We start from the raw sequence: 22,597 nt of genomic DNA, 5'->3' as shown, positions 1-22,597 counted from the left end.
TATGATATATATTATATATACTATATATTAAGCATATGTAATAGTATATATATAATATATAAAATCATATATTATATATGTAATATAATATATATATCTCACATAAATTTCATACACATAATAGTATTATATATATATATATATATATATATATATATATATTGATATATTATGTATATGATATATATTATTATATATACTATATATTATATTACTTATATATAAATAATATATATTATATATGTAAATAATATACAGTATTTAATATTTTATATATTGTATAATATGTTGTATAATATATGCTATATTATATTTATATATTTTATGATATCTATTATGTATATGTATTATATATATATATTATATATATATTGTATGTAAATAATATACAGCATTTAATATTTTATAATATATGCTGTTTATATTATATATATATATATATATATATATATTGTTATATATTATTTATATATATAAACCGATAATGATATATAATATTTAGAGATACTATATATGTAATATATATATTACATATATTATATATAATTCATGATTTTATAATATATATATATATATTATTACATATATTTAGATATATATATTATATTATATACACACACACTTAAATACATTAAAAGTTAATTCTGCTGACCACAACCAAACCAAACTAAGCAATAGCATAATCTATATTAAAGTGTAAATAATATCCAGTATTTAATATTTTATATATTTTATAGTATATGCTATCTATATATTAGATTATATATTATTTATATATATAAACCAATAATAATATATAATATTTAGATATATTATATTACATATATAATATATATATGTAATATATGATTTTATATATTATATGTATACTATTACATATATTTAGATATATATATATTAATATATATATACACACACACACACTTAAATACATTAAAAGTTAATTCTACTGACCATAACCAAACCAAGCAATTGCATAATCTATATTAAAGTCATAGTCTATGTAAGGTTTTTCCAAAGAGGTATTTGACTCAACAATACTACAGATAAATATCATCATAATCATAGTGTGTGTATATATATAAATTGTATTGTGATGCTTTTTAATGCTTTCTGCAGAAAGTAAATGGAAGAATAATGCAGTTTGGAAAGTTTATTGGAGGTTTAGAAGGATAACCCGCCCGCCCTCGCGTACGGAGAAGCCGGCTTGTTGTCCGTGAATCGCAAAGTCAAAGCAGAGGGCTCGGGCGAGCGACGCGATTGGCTGGCAGCGCTCGGGAAGCCCCGCCCCCTCCTCATATGACCGGCTTCGGCGCTTGGGCTTGCTGCGCCCGCCCGCGTCTTCTTCTTTCGCGCCTCTCCCGCCGCTGTGAATCGCGATGGACGCGCGTTTAAGCCTCTTCGGCCGCTTTCTCTTCCCGCTCGCCTTGCTGCTGCTCGACGGATCCGGTGAGTGAAGACTCTAAAGGGAGCGGGAGGGCAGGGAGACGCTCTCTTGGGGCGCGCATGCGCAGAAGGCGGGCCTGCCTCAACGTGAGGAGCCTTTCTTGGGATGCGCATGCGCAGGAGAGAGGCTCTGGCTCAATGCCAACAAGTCCTAGGGTTCTGTTTTGTTTCAGACACTAAAGTGGGACCAAAGCGGTACAACTCTGTAGTGTGGACAGACCTACCTTCAGTGGAATATGCCATAGTGAAGGAGACGGCCATGCCCTTGTTTTGTTTTGTTTTAAGACAAGATTGAGAGAACTATGGCTACACTGTAGAATTAATCCAGTTTGATACCACTTGAATGCAATGGAGTCCTGGGAATGACAGTTCTTGCAGGCCTTTGGCCTTCTCTAAACTACAACTCCCAGGGAAGATAAAGCGGGATCAAACTGGGTTAATTCTGCAGTGTAGATGCCACCTACCTGGAGTTTAGCTGCATTGCTGTGTAATGGATGATAATGATACTATGAGTAGAACAGTAAGAGTAATAGTAACAATAGCAGCAATAACTATAATAGTTACTGTATCAATAATAGCTAGGATAGTAGTAGTAGTAGCAACTGTAAGTGTAATAGTAGCAACAATAACTATGCAGTAATAATAGTAGCAATAAGAATAGTAGCAAATGTAATAGTAGCAGCAATAGGTATGATAGCAAGAGTAGCAACAGAAAGTACAATTGCAATAGTAGCAACAATAAGTATGAGAGTAATAGTAGCAACAATATGACAGTAATACAGTAGAGTCTCACTTATCCAACATAAATGGGCCAGCAGAATGTTGGATAAGCGAATATGTTGGATAATAAGGAGAGATTAAGGAGAAGCCTATTAAACATCAAATTAGGTTATGATTTTCCGAATTAAGCACCAAAACATCATGTTTAACAACAAATTTGACAGAAAAAGTAGTTCAATATGCAGTAATGCTATGTAGTAATTACTGTATTTAGGAATTTAGCACCAAAATATCACGATTTATTGAAAACATTGACTACAAAAATGCATTGGATAATCCAGAATGTTGGATAAGTGAGACTCTACTGTAGTAGGAACAATATGATGATAGTAGCAGCAACAATGTTATAACAGTAGTAGCAACAATAAGTATAGCAGTAATAATAGTAACAATAAGAATAGTACTAGCAACAGGAATAGCAACAATAGGTATGATAGTAAGAGTAGCAACAGTAAGTATAATAGTAACAGTAGCAACAGTAATAATAGTAGCAATAAGTGTGATAGTAATAGTAGCAGCTATAAGTATGAACAGTATTAATAGTAGCAATAAAATTATAGTAATACAGTAGAGTCTCACTTATCCAACACTCGCTTATCCAACATTCCGGATTATCCAACGCATTTTTATAGTCAATGTTTTCAATATATCATGTTATTTTGGTGCTAAAGCTTGGATAAGTGAGACTCTACTGTAATAGCAACAATAAGTATAATATAACAATTACAACAATAAGTTCAATAGTAATAGTAGTTACAATAAGTATTATAGTCACAATAGTAGCAATAGTAACAATAAGTATAATAGCAATAATTGTAACAATAAATAGAATGGTAATGATAGTAATAATAGGTATGATAGTAAGAAGAAGTGTAAGTATAAGTCTTCATTGGCTTCACTTGCATCTCCTCGGCATTGAAGCTTTTTCTAAAGCCATCTGTGTTTATTGAAAGTTTTGGAAAAGATGCCCCGTTAATCTGTCTTAAAAGAAGGCCTCCAGCTGCGCCTTCCAGCCTGAGTTTTTGTGACTTCATTGCGGCTGGAAAGGTGGGCGGAAAGGTGCCAAAGCTCGCCTCCGAACGGGGTCACAACGTGAGCCTTGCCCTCTCCTGCTGCTTATCTTTGCATTCAATAAACAGTTCCTGATAGAAAATGGAAAAAGTTAGAAACTGATAAGAAATATGCTTAAAGACGTTTTTGATTTTTCTTTACTGTTGGATGGTATACAATACAATATGTCTTAAGATATTGTAAAAGGAGGAAAGAACGTATACGTAAACATCATAATAATAATAATAATAATAATAATAATAATAATAATAATAAAACATGTATAAGTAGATAAAAGGTAGAGGGATATGTAGAGGGATATGTAGTAAAGTTGTAATGGAAAAGCTAAAACTGTTAAGAAATACGCTTGATTTTTTTTAACTGTCAGATTGTATGCGATGTGATATGTCGAAGATATTGTAAAATGAAGAAAGAATGTTTACTTACACATTTTGATTGACAAATTACTGTATATACTCAAGTATAAGCCTAGTTTTTCAGCCCTTTTTTTAAGACTGAAAAAGCCCCCCTCGGCTTATACTCGGGTGAGGGGCCTGGTTGGCTTATATTTGGGTCAGCTTATACTCGAGAATATATGGTACATTTATTATTTTCCTCTATTATTATCAGTATTATTACATTTATTATTTTTCTCTATTATTGTTGCTACTATTACATTTATTTTACTCTATTTTTATTAATACATTTATTATTTCACTCTGATCTTATTATTACATTTATTATTTTATTCTATTTATTACATGTATTATTTTCCTGTATTTATTATTATTGCATTTATTATTTTTCTCTATTATTGTTGCTACTATTACATTTATTTTACTCTATTTTTATTAATACATTTATTATTTCACTCTGATCTTATTATTACATTTATTATTTTATTCTATTTATTGTTACATGTATTATTTTTCTGTATTTATTATTATTATTACATTTATTATTTTTCTCTATTATTGTTGCTACTATTACATTTATTTTACTCTATTTTTATTAATACATTTATTATTTCACTCTGATCTTATTATTACATTTATTATTTTACTCTATTTATTATTACATGTATTATTTTCCTGTATTTATTATTATTATTACATTTATTATTTTACTCTACTTATTATTACATGTATTATTTTCCTGTATTTATTATTATTATTATTACATTTATTATTTTACTCTACTTATTATTACACGTATTATTTTCCTGTATTTATTATTATTATTACATTTATTATTTTACTCTGTTATTATTAAAAGGATACATAAGCACATTGACATTGAAGAAGATGAGAATAATGATTGGATCAGAGTTGGACCGTCTTATCTTAAATTAGAGCTTGATGTAAATATTCAAAAACATTTAACCTATGGATGCCTCAATTAATGTAATTTTATTGGTATCTTGGCTTAGACTCTATTTTTATTATTATTAATACATGTATTATTTCACTCTGATCTTATTATTATTATATTTATTATTTTACTCTATTACTACATGTATTATTTTCCTATATTTACTATTATTATTACATGTGTTATTTTACTCTGTTGTTATTAAAAAGATACATAAGCACATTTACATTGAAGAAGATGAGAATAATGATTGGATCAGAGTTGGACAGTCTTATCTTAAATTAGAGCTTTATGTAAATATAGTAGAGTCTCACTTATCCAACACTCGCTTATCCAAAGTTCTGGATTATCCAACGCATTTTTGTAGTCAATGTTTTCAATACATCATGATATTTTGGTGCTAAATTCGTAAATACAGTAATTACTACATAGCATTACTGCGTATTGAACTACTTTTTCTGTCAAATTTGTTGTTAAACATGATGTTTTGGTGCTTAATTTGTAAAATCATAGCCTAATTTGATGTTTAATAGGCTTTTCCTTAATCCTTCCTTATTATCCACATATTCGCTTATCCAACGTTCTGCCGGCCCGTTTATGTTGGATAAGTGAGACTCTACTGCATTATTATTACATGTATTATTTTACTCTATTATTAATAAAAGGATACATAAGCACATTTACATGGAAGAAGATGAGAAGAATGATTTGATCAGAGTTGGACAGTCTTATCTTAAATTAGAGCTTGATGTAAATATTCAAAAACTTTTAACCTATGGATGCCTCAATTAATGTAATTTTATTGATATCTATTTTTATTTCTGAAATTTACCACCCTTGGCTTATACTGGAGTCAATGTTTTCCCATTTTTTTTGTGGTAAAATTAGGTGCCTCGACTTATATTCGGGTCGGCTTATACTCAAGTATATACGGTAATAAAAAATAAAAGTGTAAAAAAAAGGGGGGGAAACAAACAGCTCGTGATAGGAGCAAGGACAGCCCAAGGATATCTTTGTGCTCTTCGATGCTTCCAGAATCTCCAGACCGAACCCCAAAGAGAAATGCAGAAAATGTCATTTTAAGCAGCGAAAATATACTTTCTCTAGAATCCATTTCAAGCCATTTGCGTTGTTGGTTAGAGGAGGCAACGCTTGCAACTCAGTGGCAAGTTTATTTAGCAAAACTTTTCAATTGTTTGCTTTTCCTTTTAAGTCTTGCTCCAATGTCCGCTTGGCCTGCAAACAATAACACCAGAAAAGATTCGCTCTCAACCGTGCAACCGAGTGCTGTTTACAATGATCCGGTGAATCCTAAATAAATACCACAAACGATTCAAGAAGTACTAAGCTACCTGAGTAGCCGGAATCACTGGGTTGCTGTGAGTTTTCTGGGCTGTATGGCCATGTTCTGGAAGCATTCTCTCCTGACATTTCGCCCACATCTAAGGCAGAGGTCTGTTGGAAAATAGGTCAGTGGGATTTATATATATATATATCTGTGGAGAAAGAACTCTTGTCTGTTGGAGGGAAGTGTGAATGTTGCAATTGGCCACCTTGATTAGCCTTTCAGCTTCAAAGCCTGGCTGGTTCCTGCATGGGGGAAATCCTTTGTTCGGAGGTGTTATCTGGTCCTGATTGTGTGAGGTCTGGAATTCCCCTGTTTTGTTCTTTATTTTTGTTTTATCTGTTGATCGGGCTTGGTCCCCATGTGAACCACTCTGAGTCCCCTTGGGGAGATAGAAATGAGTTATAAATAAAGTTTTTATATTATTATTATTATTATTATTATTATTATTATTATTATTATTATTATTATTTGAAATACAAGATGAGTCCACAGCAGACACTCTGAAGGCTGTTGCATTGGATCACATGTCTTGTTGTTGTTGTTGTTGTTGTTGTTATTATTATTTTTTACTGTCTTGATTTTGGATTTTTTTTAATACTGGGAGCCAGATTGTGTTCATTTTCATAGTTTCCTCCTTTATGCTGAAGTTGTCCACATGCTTGTGGATTTCAGTGGCTTCTCTGTTTTGTCTGACAACTCCCAACAAAGGATCCTTCCCCCAGGCAGAAAGCAGCCAGGCTTTGAAGCTGAAAGGCCATGCAATCCTAATCAAGGTAGCCAATTGCAACATTAACACTTGCCTCAAATAGACAAGAGTTCTTTATCCACAGATATATAAACGCCGCTTGCCTCGTTTCCAACAGACCTCACAACCTCTGAGGATGCCTGCCATAGGTGTGGGCGAAACGTCAGGAGAGAATGCTTCTGGAACATGGCCAGACAGCCCGGAAAACTCACAGCAACCCAGTGATTCTGGCCATGAAAGCCTTCGACAACATACATTGAATTGGTGGAGACTTTATATCAGACTAGCTGTGCCCAGCCACGCGTTGCTGTGGCAAAGTGGTGGTGGTATTGGTTAAAAATTGTTGTGTAATTTTTATTTGACTTTATTTGCATTTTTTTATTAATTTTATTGTAAGTTATATTTTTATTATATTTTATTATTTTCTTGTATTATTTTTAGTTATTTTCTGTTATTATAGTATTTTATTGTATTAATTTTTAGTGTTTTTAATTATTTTTTTAATTGGGTTGCTAGGAGACCAAGTTGGAGGAGCTTAGCCTTCTAACTGGCAGCAATTGGATAAAAGCAATTATTCCTCTCCCTCTAATTAGGACTTTATTTTTCTTTTCTTTTTGTTGTATCAACCTAGAGGCGTGGATGAGGGGTTGTGTTGTCAAATTTCGAGGTTGGGGGGCCTGTAGTTTTGTTGTTTTGTGGGTCGCCGTGATGCCATCACTCTTTTATATATATAGACTAGCTGTGCCCGGCCACGCGTTGCTGTGGCAAAGTGGTGGTGGTATTGGTTAAAAATTGTTGTGTAATTTTTATTTGACTTTATTTGCATTTTTTTATTAATTTTATTGTAAGTTATATTTTTATTATATTTTATTATTTTCTTGTATTATTTTTAGTTATTTTCTGTTATTATAGTATTTTATTGTATTAATTTTTAGTGTTTTTAATTATTTTTTTAATTGGGTTGCTAGGAGACCAAGTTGGAGGAGCTTAGCCTTCTAACTGGCAGCAATTGGATAAAAGCAATTATTCCTCTCCCTCTAATTAGGACTTTATTTTTCTTTTCTTTTTGTTGTATCAACCTAGAGGCGTGGATGAGGGGTTGTGTTGTCAAATTTCGAGGTTGGGGGGCCTGTAGTTTTGTTGTTTTGTGGGTCGCCGTGATGCCATCACTCTTTTATATATATATAGACTAGCTGTGCCCGGCCACGCGTTGCTGTGGCAAAGTGGTGGTGGTATTGGTTAAAAATTGTTGTGTAATTTTTATTTGACGTTATTTGTATTTTTTAATTAATTTTATTGTAAGTTATCTTTTTATTTATTATATTTTATTATTTTCTTGTACTATTTTTAGTTATTTTCTGTTATTATAGTATTTTATTGTATTAATTTTTTAGTGTTTATTATTATTTTTAGTGTTTTTTATTATTTTTATTGGGTTGCTAGGAGACCAAGTTGGAGGAGCTTAGCCTTCTAACTGGCAGCAATTGGATAAAAGCAATTATTCCTCTCTCTCTAATTAGGACTTTATTTTTCTTTTCTTTTTGTTGTATCAACCTAGAGGCGTGGATGAGGGGTTGTGTTGTCAAATTTCGAGGTTGGAGGGCCTGTAGTTTTGTTGTTTTGTGGGTCGCCATGATGCCATCACTCTTTTATATATATAGACTAGCTGTGCCCGGCCACGCGTTGCTGTGGCGAAGTCTGGTAAGTATTGAGGAATTGGTGGTAGTTAAGGTAAAGGGTCCCCTGGGCTGAGTGGGTTGCTAGGAGACCAAGTGAGCGGAGCTTAGCCTTCTAACTGGCAGCAATTGGATAAAAACAATTATTCTTCTCCCTCTAATTAGGACTTTATTTTTCTTTTCTTTTTGTTGTATCAACCTAGAGGCATGGATGAGGGGTTGTGCTGTCAGTTTCCAAGGTTGTGGGGTGTTTACTTTTGTTGTTTTGTCCGCTGCCGTGATGCCATCACTCTTTTATATATATATAGATATAGATATAGATATATAGATATACATTGAAGAACTAGAGCAAAATGTGCTGCAGGATGTCCGTCCTGCAAAAGCAAAGTTTTTGGAGTGTAATAAACTTTTCCCCATGTTTTTATGATGGAACCAATTACGGAATGACATTGATAACCCAGGAGGAAAAATTGTGCAATGAAACTGGTTTGTTTCCGCATCGTCTTACCACCGAAACCCTGTCCTAGTTCTTTTCCAGACGCGAGCTTTGGACGTCGAGGTGAGAGACGAGGACAACATGACTTGTCTCTACGCGAAGCTGATGGTGAACATCTCCATCAAGTATGAAACACAAGAGGATACATACGTGAGTCTTGGCATTGCCTCCGACGCTTTCAGAGTGAACAACGTGTGTTTATAGTCCGTTCCAAGGTGTACTTTGAACACTTCTGTGTAAACTATGTTAAACTTGGCTACATTCACATAGCTTTGTTTGAGTAAGGAGCCCCCGGTGGTGCAGCAGATTAAACTGCTGAGCTGTTGAACTTGCTGACGGAAAGGTTGGCGGTTCGAATCCGGGGACTGGGGTGAGCTCCTGCTGTTAGCCCCAGCTTCTGCCAACCTAGCAGTTCAAAAGCATGCAAATTAGATAATTATCCCAAAGAGGGAAAATAAGAGACTGGGCTACCTGTACAAGATTATTAATTAATGAAGGCGCATATTGTAGAGACATTGGGCATCTGATGGAAGTCTGTTTTTATGTTCACACAAGTTGGTAAGGGTTGTGATTTTGTTTCTGTTTATGGTGTGTGATATACAGTAGAGCAGGGGTCCCCAAACTAAGGCCCGGGGGCCGGATGCGGCCCTCCAAGGTCATTTACCTGGCCCCCGCCCTCATTTATAATATAATATTTTATATCAGTTTTAATAATATAATATATTGCATATACATACGATATTGATAATAATATTATCATTTTATACAATATTATACTAATAATAATACCATATAATAATATTAATTATATGTTATATATATTACATATAATATTACAGTATAGTGGTATAGTTCAATATAGTAATATATCATGCTAATATTGTGCTATGCTAATAATATAATATATTATATGTACATACAGCTGCTCTGAGTCCCCTTTGGGGTGAGAAAGGGCGGGATATAAATGTAGTAAATGAATAAATAAATAATTTTAGTGTGTTGTCGAAGGCTTTCATGGCCGGGATCCCAGGGTTGTTGTATGTATTCTGGGCTGTATGGCCATGTTCCAGAAGTATTCTCTCCTGGCATTTCACCCACATCTATGGCAGGCATCCTCAGAGGTTGTGAGGCATGGATGCCTGCCATAGATGTGGGTGAAACGTCAGGAGAGAATACTTCTGCCATAGATACATACAACAACCCAAATAATTTTAGACTTAGGCTCGCCCAGAGTCTGAAATGACTTGAAGACAGACAACAACAACAACAGTCCTAATTAACCTGACTATCTCATTGGCCAGAAGCAGGCCCACACTTCCTATTGAAATCCTGATAGGTTTATGTTGGTTAAAATTGTTTTGATTTTTAAATATTGTATTGTTCTTTCATTGTTATTGTTGTTGTTTTGCAATATAAATAAGATATGTGCAGTGTGTGTAGCAATTTGTTCGTTTTTTTTTTCTTCAAATGATAATTTGGCCCCTCAACAGTCTGAAGGATTGTGGACCGGCCCTCTTCTTTAAAAGTTTGAGGACCCCTGCAGTAGAGTCTCACTTATCCAAGCCTCGCTTATCCAAGTTTCTGGATTATCCAAGGCATTTTTGTAGTCAATGTTTTCAATATATCGTGATATTTTGGTGCTAAATACAGTAATTACAATATAACATGACTGCGTATTGAACTGCTTTTTCTGTCAAATTTGTTGTATAACATGATGTTTTGGTGCTTCATTTGTATAATCATAACCTAATTTGAGGTTTAATAGGGTTTTCCTTAATCCCTCCTTATTATCCAAGATACTCGCTTATCCAAGCTTCTGCCAGCCTGTTTAGCTTGGATAAATGAGACTCTACTGTATTGAAAACATTGACTACAAAATTGCCTTGGATAATCCAGAGGCTTGGATAAGCGAGTCTTGGATAAGTGAGACTCTACTGCTTATATATATATGTGTGTGTGTGTGTGTGTGTATATATATATATATATATATATATATATTTGTGTGTATACATTAATATGTTATGTCATCTTTTTTCATTTTATTTTATTCCCCTTTTTATTATTAATATTATTATTTATTTATTCTCTTCTCTCACTTTGGTTGGCACATGGTTTTTTATGTGTTGCTGGTCTATGTGTAGTCTTGTCTGTTCCTATTTCACTATATTTGTGTCTCACAGTTTCAGAAAAAAAATATATTTGTTTAAAAAAGCATGCAAATGTGAGTAGATCAATAGGTACTGCTCTGGCGGGAAGGCAACGGTGCTCCATGCAGCCATTCCAGTGATCTTGGAGGTGTCTTTGTGGCTCAGAAATGCATCTTAAGGAAGTTTTTTATTATTTCAGAAAACCGTGGCCTTCATGCTCCCGTCGGCCTTGCGGTACGACGGAAGCACGTGCGGCAACGAGACGAGCGGCCCGATGTTGGCCGTGGAGTTTGGGGACGAGCACTCGTGGGTCATCAGCTTCGCCGAGAAGGCCGACATCTACCAAGGGATCATTACCTTCACCTACAACACCAACGATGCGCAGTTGTTTCCAGACGCAAAAAGGATGGGTGAGCACGTGGTCATTTCTCTCTCTTCTCAATACGGCACCAACCGATTGGCTTCTAGGGCTGCTGTGTGTTTTCTGGGCTGATGTTTCACCCACATCTGTGGCAGGAATCCCCAAAGGTTGTGAGGTTATGGCCATGGTCCAGAAGCATTCTCTCCTGACGTTTCGCCCACATCTGTGGCAGGCATCCTCAGAGGTTGTGAGGTTATGGCCATGGTCCAGAAGCATTCTCTCCTAACGTTTCGCCCACATCTGTGGCAGGCATCCTCAGAGGTGGTGAGGTTATGGCCATGGTCCAGAAGCATTCTCTCCTGCCGTTTCGCCCACATCTGTGGCAGGCATCCTCAGAGGTGGTGAGGTTATGGCCATGGTCCAGAAGCATTCTCTCCTGCCGTTTCGCCCACATCTGTGGCAGGCATCCTCAGAGGTGGTGAGGTTATGGCCATGGTCCAGAAGCATTCTCTCCTAACGTTTCGCCCACATCTGTGGCAGGCATCCTCAGAGGTGGTGAGGTTATGGCCATGTCCCAGAAGCATTCTCTCCCGCCGTTTCGCCCACATCTGTGGCAGGCATCCTCAGAGGTTGTGAGGTTATGGCCATGGTCCAGAAGCATTCTCTCCTGATGTTTCGCCCACATCTGTGGCAGGAATCCCCAAAGGTTGTGAGGTTATGGCCATGGTCCAGAAGCATTCTCTCCTGACGTTTCGCCCACATCTGTGGCAGGCATCCTCAGAGATTGTGAGGTTATGGCCATGGTCCAGAAGCATTCTCTCCTGAGGTTTGGCCTGCGTCTGGGGCTCATGGCGTCTATATGACATTGAGTTAGCCATGAAGTTTGCAAGTCAGTCAGTTAGCCTGGCTGTTATTGCCAGGAGGCACCCACCGTTTGGGAAGGGTTCGCTGCCACCGGATTGTTTGCTATCTGCGGAATAGTAAATACGTGAAAACGTTGACGGATATATTTTTTCTGAATTTTTCCTTCGAATATTTTTTTTTCTGAAATATTTTTGGCAAATTATTTATTTAGAGGTAGCCTGGCTGTTGTTGCCTGGAGGCACCCACATCTGTGGCAGGCATCCTCAGAGGTGGTGAGGTTATGGCCATGTTCCAGAAGCATTCTCTCCTGCCCTTTCACCCACATCTGTGGCAGGCATCCTCAGAGGTGGTGAGGTTATGGCCATGTTCCAGAAGCATTCTCTCCTGCCGTTTCGCCCACATCTGTGGCAGGCATCCTCAGAGATTGTGAGGTTATGGCCATGGTCCAGAAGCATTCTCTCCTAACGTTTCGCCCACATCTGTGGCAGGCATCCTCAAAGGTTGTGTGGTTATGGCCATGTTCCAGAAGCATTCTCTCCTGCCATTTCGCCCATATCTGTGGCAGGCATCCTCAACCCAGACTCGATAAAACTTTAGTTTGTTATTTTTAAATTCTCAATTTTAAGCCTGACTCGGACCTTTAAAGTGTTTGTAGAGGGTCTGAAACCGGAGCTCTCACAACCTTTGAGGATGCCTACCACAGATGTGGGCGAAACGTTAGGAGAGAATGCTTCTGGAACATGGCCATAACCTCACAACCTTTGAGGATGCCTGCCACAGATGTGGGCGAAACGTTAGGAGAGAATGTTTCTGGAACATGGCCATAACCTCACAACCTTTGAGGATGCCTACCACAGATGTGGGCGAAACGTTAGGAGAGAATGCTTCTGGACCATGGCCATAACTACACAATCTCTGAGTATGCCTGCCACAGATGTGGGCGAAACGTTAGGAGAGAATGCTTCTGGAACATGGCCATAACTACACAATCTCTGAGTATGCCTGCCACAGATGTGGGCGAAACGTTAGGAGAGAATGCTTCTGGACCATGGCCATAACTACACAATCTCTGAGTATGCCTGCCACAGATGTGGGTGAAACGGCAGGAGAGAATGCTTCTGGACCATGGCCATAACCTCACAACCTCTGAGTATGCCTGCCACAGATGTGGGCGAAACGGCAGGAGAGAATGCTTTCCCCTCTACGAAATCGACATCGTAAGCTAAATATAATTGTTATAGACCAAAAGCAAGTATGGATGAGCTGCGCTCACAAAACCATTTGCCTGAAAACGACAATGTTTGTATTGCATGAGCTGAAGAGGGGGAAAACAATAAGCTGTTTGACAAGAAAGAATCCAGATATTTGTATGAAACATTTAATAATCCACTTCTCTGCTTGTTACCCAAGGCATCAGAGTTAAATGGGAGACACTATTGTGGTCGAGGAAAAGGGATTAGTTAATAGATGTGTATTTCTAACCGTAAGCCAAAGAGTTTTAGGAAAGAGGACGTCGCTATCACAGCATTGCATGTGCAACACGACAACAGAGTTTTTCCTTGGCTGAAACCTTTCTTGGCCTGGCTTTGTTGTTTTGAAACCTCTGCTCTCTCGTTTGCAGGGCTTGTCACCGTCTCCGCCAATTACCCCCCGGAGGCTGTGAAGCTGGACACGGTTTACAGCTGCCGAAGCATCGAGACCATTGAGTCCGACAACGTGGTGCAAGAGATCTGGGACGTCACTCTGCAGGCGTTCCTCGACCAAGGGGCCCAGAGTAACATCGGTGAGTCGTTGGCGCAAGAAGACGTTGCCGAGGTTTCAAAACTACTCATGATCCATGTGGTTAGGGTACATGTTTGTTGTGTAAAAAGCATTAAAAGTTTGCCTTATGTGTGTACTGCAATCTGCTCCGAGTCCCTCCGGGGAGATAAAGCGGAATATAAATGAAGAAGAAGAATATTTTATTTTATTTATTTTATATATTTATATTATTTTATTTTATTTTATTTATATTATTTTTATTTTATTTTATTTATATTATTTTATATTATTAATATTGTTTTATTTTTATTTTATTTTATTAATATTATTTTATATTATTAATATTGTTTTATTTTATTATTTTATCACTGTGTTTTCACTTGTGATTTTATTTTTATGCCTTTAATTTTTAATTTCCCAGTTTTTTTGTGGTAAAATTAGGTGCCTCAGCTTATATTCGGGTCAGCTTATACTCGAGTATATATGGTAAATAAAGATCATTATTATATTATTATTATTATTTTATTATTGTTATCTATTCAAACTCTGGAGTCCCCAGTAGCGCAGTGGATTAAACCATTGAGCTTCTGAACTTGCTGACCAGAAGGTCGGCAGTTTGTATCCAGGGATTGGGGTGAGCTCCTGCTGTCAGCCCCAGCTTCTGCCAACCTGGCAGTTCGGAAGCATGCAAATGTGAGTAGATCAATAGGTACTGCTCCGGCACGAAGGTAACATTGGCGTTCCATAGGAGAGGGGTTAACTCCCGCTATCAGCCCCAGCTTCTGCCAACCTGGCAGTTCGAAAGCATGCAAATGTGAGTAAATCAATAGGTACTGCTCCGGCATGAAGGTAACATTGGCGCTCCATGAGAGTGGGGTGAGCTCCTGCTGTTAGCCCCAGCTTCTGCCAACCTGGCAGTTTGAAAACATGCAGATGTGAGTAGATCAATAGGTACTGCTCCGGCGGGAAGGTAACATTGGCGCTCCACGAGAGTGGGGTGAGCTCCCACTGTTAGCCCCAGCTTCTGCCAACCTGGCAGTTCGAAAGCATGCAAGTGTGAGTAGATCAATAGGTACTGCTCCGGCACGAAGGTAACATTGGCGTTCCATAGGAGAGGGGTTAACTCCCGCTATCAGCCCCAGCTTCTGCCAACCTGGCAGTTCGAAAGCATGCAAATGTGAGTAAATCAATAGGTACTGCTCCGGCATGAAGGTAACATTGGCGCTCCATGAGAGTGGGGTGAGCTCCTGCTGTTAGCCCCAGCTTCTGCCAACCTGGCAGTTTGAAAACATGCAGATGTGAGTAGATCAATAGGTACTGCTCCGGCGGGAAGGTAACATTGGCGCTCCACGAGAGTGGGGTGAGCTCCCGCTGTTAGCCCCAGCTTCTGCCAACCTGGCAGTTCGAAAGCATGCAAGTGTGAGTAGATCAATAGGTACTGCTCCGGCACGAAGGTAACATTGGCGCTCCACGAGAGTGGGGTGAGCTCCCGCTGTTAGCCCCAGCTTCTGCCAACCTGGCAGTTCGAAAACATGCAGATGTGAGTAGATCAATAGGTACTGCTCCGGCGGGAAGGTAACATTGGCGCTCCACGAGAGTGGGGTGAGCTCCCGCTGTTAGCCCCAGCTTCTGCCAACCTGGCAGTTCGAAAGCATGCAAATGTGAGTAGATCAATAGGTACTGCTCCGGTGGGACGGTAATGGTGCTCTATGCAGTCATGACCTTGGAGGTGTCTATGGACAACGCCGGCTCTTCGACTTAGAAATGGAGTCGGACACGATTGGGCTTAATGTCAGGGGAAACCTTTACCTGTATTGATATGTAAATGCTCCAGGTTGTAATGGCAGTACTTGGCATGTATGTTTCTCCTTTTTCCAGAGACTGTTTGCGACAAAGACATCGTGGTCACCACCACAGTAATATCTACCATGCGTATCACGGCGCTTGCCGTCACCGCCGCAGCAAACACCCCCACGGCTCCTCCCACCCCGGAGCCTCCGTTGCCTCCTTTGCCCACGTTGGTGCCGGTGGAACCGCCCGCCACGGGGAGCTACTCGCTCAGCGACCACAGCGTCACCTGCCTTCTGGCCACCCTGGGCCTCCAGCTCAACATCTCCCAAAAGGTTGACTTACATCTATACATATATATATATATACTAGCTGTGCCCGGCCACGCGTTGCTGTGGCAAAGTGGGGGTGGTATTGGTTAAAAATTGTTGTGTAATTTTTATTTGACGTTATTTGTATTTTTTTAATTAATTTTATTGTAAGTTATCTTTTTATTTATTATATTTTATTATTGTATTGTATTAATTTTTAGTGTCTTAAATTATTTTTAGTGTTTTTAATTATTTTTTTTATTGGGTTGCTAGGAGACCAAGTTGGAAGAGCTTAGCCTTCTAACTGGCAGCAATTGGATAAAAGCAATTATTCCTCTCTCTCTCTAATTAGGACTTTATTTTTCTTTTCTTTTTGTTGTATCAACCTAGAGGCGTGGATGATGGGTTGTGTTGTCAAATTTCGAGGTTGGGGGGCCTGTAGTTTTGTTGTTTTTGTGGGTCGCCGTGATGCCATCACTCTTTTATTTATTTATATATATATAACATTAAACTATAAACACTTCAACAGCAGTGACACAAGCAGGAAACCAGGCTCATATCAATGTTAATATTTTATAAAGTATGTGCATAAATTAAGTGCCTTTTCCCATATTTGTAACTGCTGACTTGTATGGTCTGTTGTATGGTTGGAAAAGAAAAACAGTGCATCTTATTATTACATACATTGAAAATGCTTCTGAATACCCTGTTGTGCCCTGCAAGTGGAGGCGGTCATAAATATTATTGATAAGAGATGGAAATAATAACAGAGCATCCCAGTTTGGATAATGCAATAGGCCCTGCGCTGGAAAAAGAAACATACAGACATACTCACACATATTTATATATTATTTATATATTTTATATTATTTTATATATATATATATATATATATATATATATATATATATATATATAATTTATTATATATTATATGTTTATGTATTTTTATATATTTTTATAAATTGATATATATATATTATATTTTTATATTTTTAATATATATTTTATATATATATTATTTATTTTTATTTTTTAAAATTATTTTTATTGCAAGATTTGTAAGCAACAGTGTTACATTTTCTTTAACATATATATATCATTTTTCTTGATACAATAAAAAACAAATTGACTGCTATGGATGGTTAAACAACTAAATGGAAAAATTGGACAAGAATACGACGATTTACTTATTATATATTATTTATTATACATTTTTATATATTATTTTTAGGTATTTTTATATATTATTTTTAGGTATTTTTAAACATTTTAATATATATTAATATAGATTTTAATTTTTTTATATGTTTCAATATATATTTTATATATTTATTTATTTATATATTAGCTATATATTTTTCTATATCTATTTTTATATATTTTTAAAAATTGATATACATATATATTTTAATATATATTTTGTATATTATTTATTTATATACTTATTTTGTATTTTTATGTATTATTTTTATGTAATTTTATATATTTATATATTTTTATATATTATTTATTTATTTATTTATTTATTATTGTTTATTATTTATTTATATACTTATTATGTATTTTTATGTATTATTTTTATGTAATTTTATATATTTATATATTTTTATATATTATTTATTTATTTATTTATTATTGTTTATTATTTATTTATATATTATTTATGTATATCCTAGCTATGAATCTTTACATCCTGTATGGTCCACCTAATGCTGGAAATTGAGTAATTCTGGAGGGCCTAGAAATCATTAGACCATGTCAGTCTTCCTTTAATTATATTAATTTAAGCTCAGGCCCTACCAAGAACCCATGAAGTCGTCCCTTTGGCACCTGGCTTAAGCGGCTGAAGGGGAAAGGAAAGGGTCTGAGGCTGTGAGGAATGGTGGGAGTTGCAGTCCAAATCACCCATGTTTGACTATTTGACCCTCTCTTTTTCAAGGTTCCTCTGATCATTAACTTCAATCCGAACACCACGGTTGCTAGTGGTAGCTGCGGCAGCCAAGTCTCTGTGCTCACGTTGACCGACGACAGATGCAAAGTGGACTTCGTCTTTGCCGTGGTGAGCATTTCCCCGCCATGTGCATGCATGGATACCATATATACTCGAGTATAACCTGATTTTTTCAGCCCATTTTTAGAGCAGGAAAAGCCCCCCTCAGCTTATACTCGAGTGAGGTGTCCGGGTCGGCTTATACTCGAGTATATTCGGTACTTTATTCTGTGACGTCGCTGGGAAAGAAAGATGCTGTGTGAACAAATAAATTTATATATATATATATATATATATATATATATATATATATATATATGCTGTGTGAACAAATAAATTTTATATATCTATATATATAAAATGATAAAGTTGTTTGCGCAGTGACTATAACAACAAAACTAAACATCCCAGAAATACGAAATTTGGCAACACAATGCAAAAGGCTTGCCTCCAGGTTACAACAACACAACCACACCACAAAACCACAATCCAGACCCACAAAACTCACAACAACACATCATGCGATAACAACACAACTAAACTCCCCAGAAATACAAAACTTGGCAACACAATGCAAAAGCCTTGCCTCCCAGTTGTAACAACACAACCACACCACAAAACCACACAGGACCCACAAAACTCACAACAACGCATCATGACTATAACAACACAACTAAACGCCCCAGAAATACGAAACTTGGCAACACAACGCCAAAGCCTTCCCTCCAGGTTGTAACAACAGAACCACACCACAAAACCACAATCCGGACCCACAAAACTCACAACAATGCATCATGACTATAACAACACAACTAAACGTCCCAGAAATACGAAACTTGGCACACAACTAAACACTCCAGAAATATAAAACTTGACAACACAATGCAAAAACCTTGCCTCCCGGTTGTAACAACACAACCACACCACAAAACCACAATCCGGACCCACAAAACTCACAACAACGCATTGTGACTATAACAAATACAAAATTTGACAACACAACTCATCCACCTCCCCAATCCCTACATTCACACTTGGCCTCCAAAAAAAACAATTACAATAATAACAATGACAACAACAACAGCAATAAGAATCAACACCATCACAGGCAAGAAACAGCCAGGCACTGAGGCTGAGAGGCCAGTCAGTGCTACACTGGGCCTCCAAAAAATACAGTAGCATCTAACTTATCCAACCTTCATGACCACTACAACAACAATAATAATAAACACCTACACAGGCAAAAAAAAGACTATTGTACCACAATAAAAATATAAACCACACTCAGCAGAATCAGACATTACAACTAACAACAAACCAAAGACAACAGGGATCTCAAGCAATTATCAATCAACACAAAAATTGAAGAAGGTAACAGACTTCAAATACTACTACTAATGTGAGTATAAAGAAGGTGGAGGTCACAGCATAAATACAACCTAATGTAGACTGACCAACACCACCAGACTCAGCCACAGCAACGCGTGGCCGGGCACAGCTAGTATATATATATATATATGCTGTGTGAACAAATAAATTTTTTATATATATATATATATATATATATATATATATATATGCAAATAAATTTTATATATATATATATATATATATATATATATATATATATATATGCGCTGTGTGAACAAATAAACTTTATATATATATATATATATATATATATATGCTGTGGGAACAAATAAATTTTATATATATATATATGCTGTGTGAACAAATAAATTATATATATATATATATATATATATATATATATATATATATATATATATATATGCTGTGTGAACAAATAAATTATATATATATATAGTGCCATGGAAATATTGTGAGGGAGGGAAAGAGGAGAATGGGGAGGGGAAGGAAGGAAGGAACGAGAAAAAGAAGGGAGGGAAGAAAAGAACTAAAGAAAAAGGGAAGGAAGAGAAAACAGAGAAAGGAAAAAGAAGGGAAGGAAGGAAGAAGAAAGAGGAGGAGAAAGGAAAGAAGGGAAGGAAGGAAGAGAAAGAAAACTGAGAAAGGAAAGAGGGAGGGATGGAAGGAAAGAAGGAAAGAAAGAAAAAGGAGGGAAGGAAGATAAAATAGGAAAGGAAGAAGGAAGGAGAAGGAAAGAAAGAAAAAGAAGGGAAGGGAGATAAAGGAAAGGAAGAAGAAAGGAAGAAGGAAAGAAAGGAAAAGAAGGGAGGGAGGGGAAGAAAGGAAAAGGAGGGAAGGAAGATAAAAAACGAAAGGAAGAAGAAAGAAAGAAAAATGAGAGAGGGAGGGGAAGAAAGAAAAAGAAAAAGGAGGGAAGGAAGATAAACGAAAGGAAAGGAAGAAGGAAGGAAAGAAAAAGAAGGGAGGGGAAGAAAGAAAAAGGAGGGAAGGAAGATAAGAAATGAAAGGAAGAAGGAAGGAGAAGGAAAGAAAGAAAAAGAAGGAAGGGAGGGAAAAGAAAAAGGAGGGAAGGAAGATAAAAAAGGATAGGAAGAAGGAAAGAAAAAAAGAAGGAAGGGAGGTGAAGAAATAAAAAGAAAAAGGAGGGAAGGAAGATAAAAAAAGGATAGGAAGAAGGAAAGAAAGAAAAAGAAGGGAGGGAAATGCAGTTAATTTAAGGGAGGTGAAGAAATAAAAAGAAAAAGGAGGGAAAGAAGAAAAAAGGGATAGGAAGAAGGAAAGAAGGAAAAAGAAGGGAGGGAGGTGAAGAAATAAAAAGAAAAAGGAGGGAAGGAAGAGAAAGAAAAGAAAAGGAGGGGGAAAAGAAAATAGGTTGAAAGAAAGCGGGCAACGCGGGGTAGATACACTAGTTTGTGTCTATAACTTGACGAATTGCTTTTGTTATACAGAAAAACACAACCATCGAAAGATTTTCTCTGACGGAAGTGAACATCACGGTGATCGAATCGAAGAACGGTAAGTGTTTTTGTTGTCGTGAACCATCCTTTGGCTTCTAGTTAGCTTGACTGTTTGTTAATACAGTAGAGTCTCACTTATCCAAGCCTCTGGATTATCCAAGCCATTTTTGTAGTCAATGTTTTCAATACATCATGATATTTTGGTGCTAAATTCGTAAATACAGTAATTACAACATAACATTACTGCGTATTGAACTACTTTTTCTGTCAAATTTGTTGTATAACATGATGTTTTGGTGCTTCATTTGTAAAATCATAACCTAATTTGATGTGTAATAGGCTTATCCTTAATCCCTCCTTATTATCCAAGATATTCGCTTATCCAAGCTTCTGCCGGCCTGTTTAGCTCGGATAAGTGAGACTTTACTGTAATAATAATAATAAGTATAATTATATATAATATTATAATATATTATTATTATTATATTACTAGTGGTCCAGAGAAATAAAACACCCGTCATATCTATATCGAGGCAAAAGAAGAAGGGAAAATAATAATAATAATAATAATAATAATAATAATAATAATAATAATAATAATATATTATTTTATTATGACACAGCAAACTAGATAGATATGCTGGATTTCGTATAATAATATTATATTATTATTATTATTATTATTATTATTATTATTATTACAGTAGAGTCTCACTTATCCAAGCCTCACTTATCCAAGCCTCTGGATAATCCAAGCCATTTTTGTAGTCAATATTTTCAACATATCGTGATATTTTGGTGCTAAATTCGTAAATACAGTAATTACAACATAACATTACTGCACACTGAACTACTTTTTCTGTCAAATTTGTTGTATAACATGATGTTTTGGTGCTTAATTTGTAAAATCATAACCGAATTTGATAGGCTTTTCCTTAATCCCTCCTTATTATCCAAGATATTCGCTTATCCAAGCTTCTGCCGGCCCGTTTAGCTCGGATAAGTGAGACTCTGCTGTAATATTACTAATAATATTACAATATAGTGTTATAGTACGATATAGTAATACAGTAGAGTTTCACTTATCCAACATAAACGGGCTGGCAGAACGATGGATAAACGAATATGTCGGATAATAAGAAGGGATTAAGGAAAAGCCTATTAAACATCAAATTAAGTTATGATTTTACAAATTAAGCACCAAAACATCATGTAATACAACAAATTGGACAGAAAAAGTAGTTCAATATGCAGTAATGCTATGTAGTAATTACTGTATTTACGAATTTAGCACCAAAATATTATGATATATTGAAAACATTGACTTCAAAAATGTGTTGGATAATCCAGAATGTTGGCTAAGCGAGTGTTGGATAAGTGAGACTCTACTGTATATAATGCTTATATCGTGCTATAAAAATAATATAATATATTGTATGTACATAGCACTTGTGAGCCACCCTGAGTCCCCTTTGGGGTGAGAAGAGCGGGATATAAATATTGCTAATAAATAAAGTAAATAAATACATTCTTTCTGAGTGGACTACGTCGGGCCATCCAGACACATGGTTTCCAGCATTTACTAACACGGATTAATAAATATTAATAAAT

General features: G+C 36.1%; 1 protein-coding gene across 4 annotated transcripts in view; it reads left to right on the top strand.

Moving 5' to 3' along the window:
* The first annotated feature begins 1,283 nt into the window (after window positions 1–1,283).
* Window positions 1,284–22,597, top strand: part of lamp2 (lysosomal associated membrane protein 2) — a 42,316-nt gene continuing 21,002 nt past the window's right edge. For 2 of the 4 annotated variants that reach the window (XM_062963907.1, XM_062963906.1), the window contains exons 1-7: window positions 1,284–1,449; window positions 8,944–9,062; window positions 11,259–11,469; window positions 13,906–14,067; window positions 15,924–16,168; window positions 18,087–18,206; window positions 20,978–21,044. In XM_062963907.1, the coding sequence (XP_062819977.1) occupies window positions 1,380–1,449; window positions 8,944–9,062; window positions 11,259–11,469; window positions 13,906–14,067; window positions 15,924–16,168; window positions 18,087–18,206; window positions 20,978–21,044 (994 nt within the window). In that variant the 5' untranslated portion in view covers window positions 1,284–1,379. The remainder of the gene's footprint in view (window positions 1,450–8,943; window positions 9,063–11,258; window positions 11,470–13,905; window positions 14,068–15,923; window positions 16,169–18,086; window positions 18,207–20,977; window positions 21,045–22,597) is intronic. The other 2 variants (XM_062963904.1, XM_062963905.1) reach the window with 1 other exon arrangement.

Source organism: Anolis carolinensis, unplaced genomic scaffold, assembly GCF_035594765.1.
Source record: "Anolis carolinensis isolate JA03-04 unplaced genomic scaffold, rAnoCar3.1.pri scaffold_12, whole genome shotgun sequence".
NCBI lineage: Eukaryota > Metazoa > Chordata > Lepidosauria > Squamata > Dactyloidae > Anolis > Anolis carolinensis.
The sequence above is the reverse complement of the archived record's forward strand: the minus strand, read 5'-3'. Positions and strand labels throughout refer to the sequence as shown.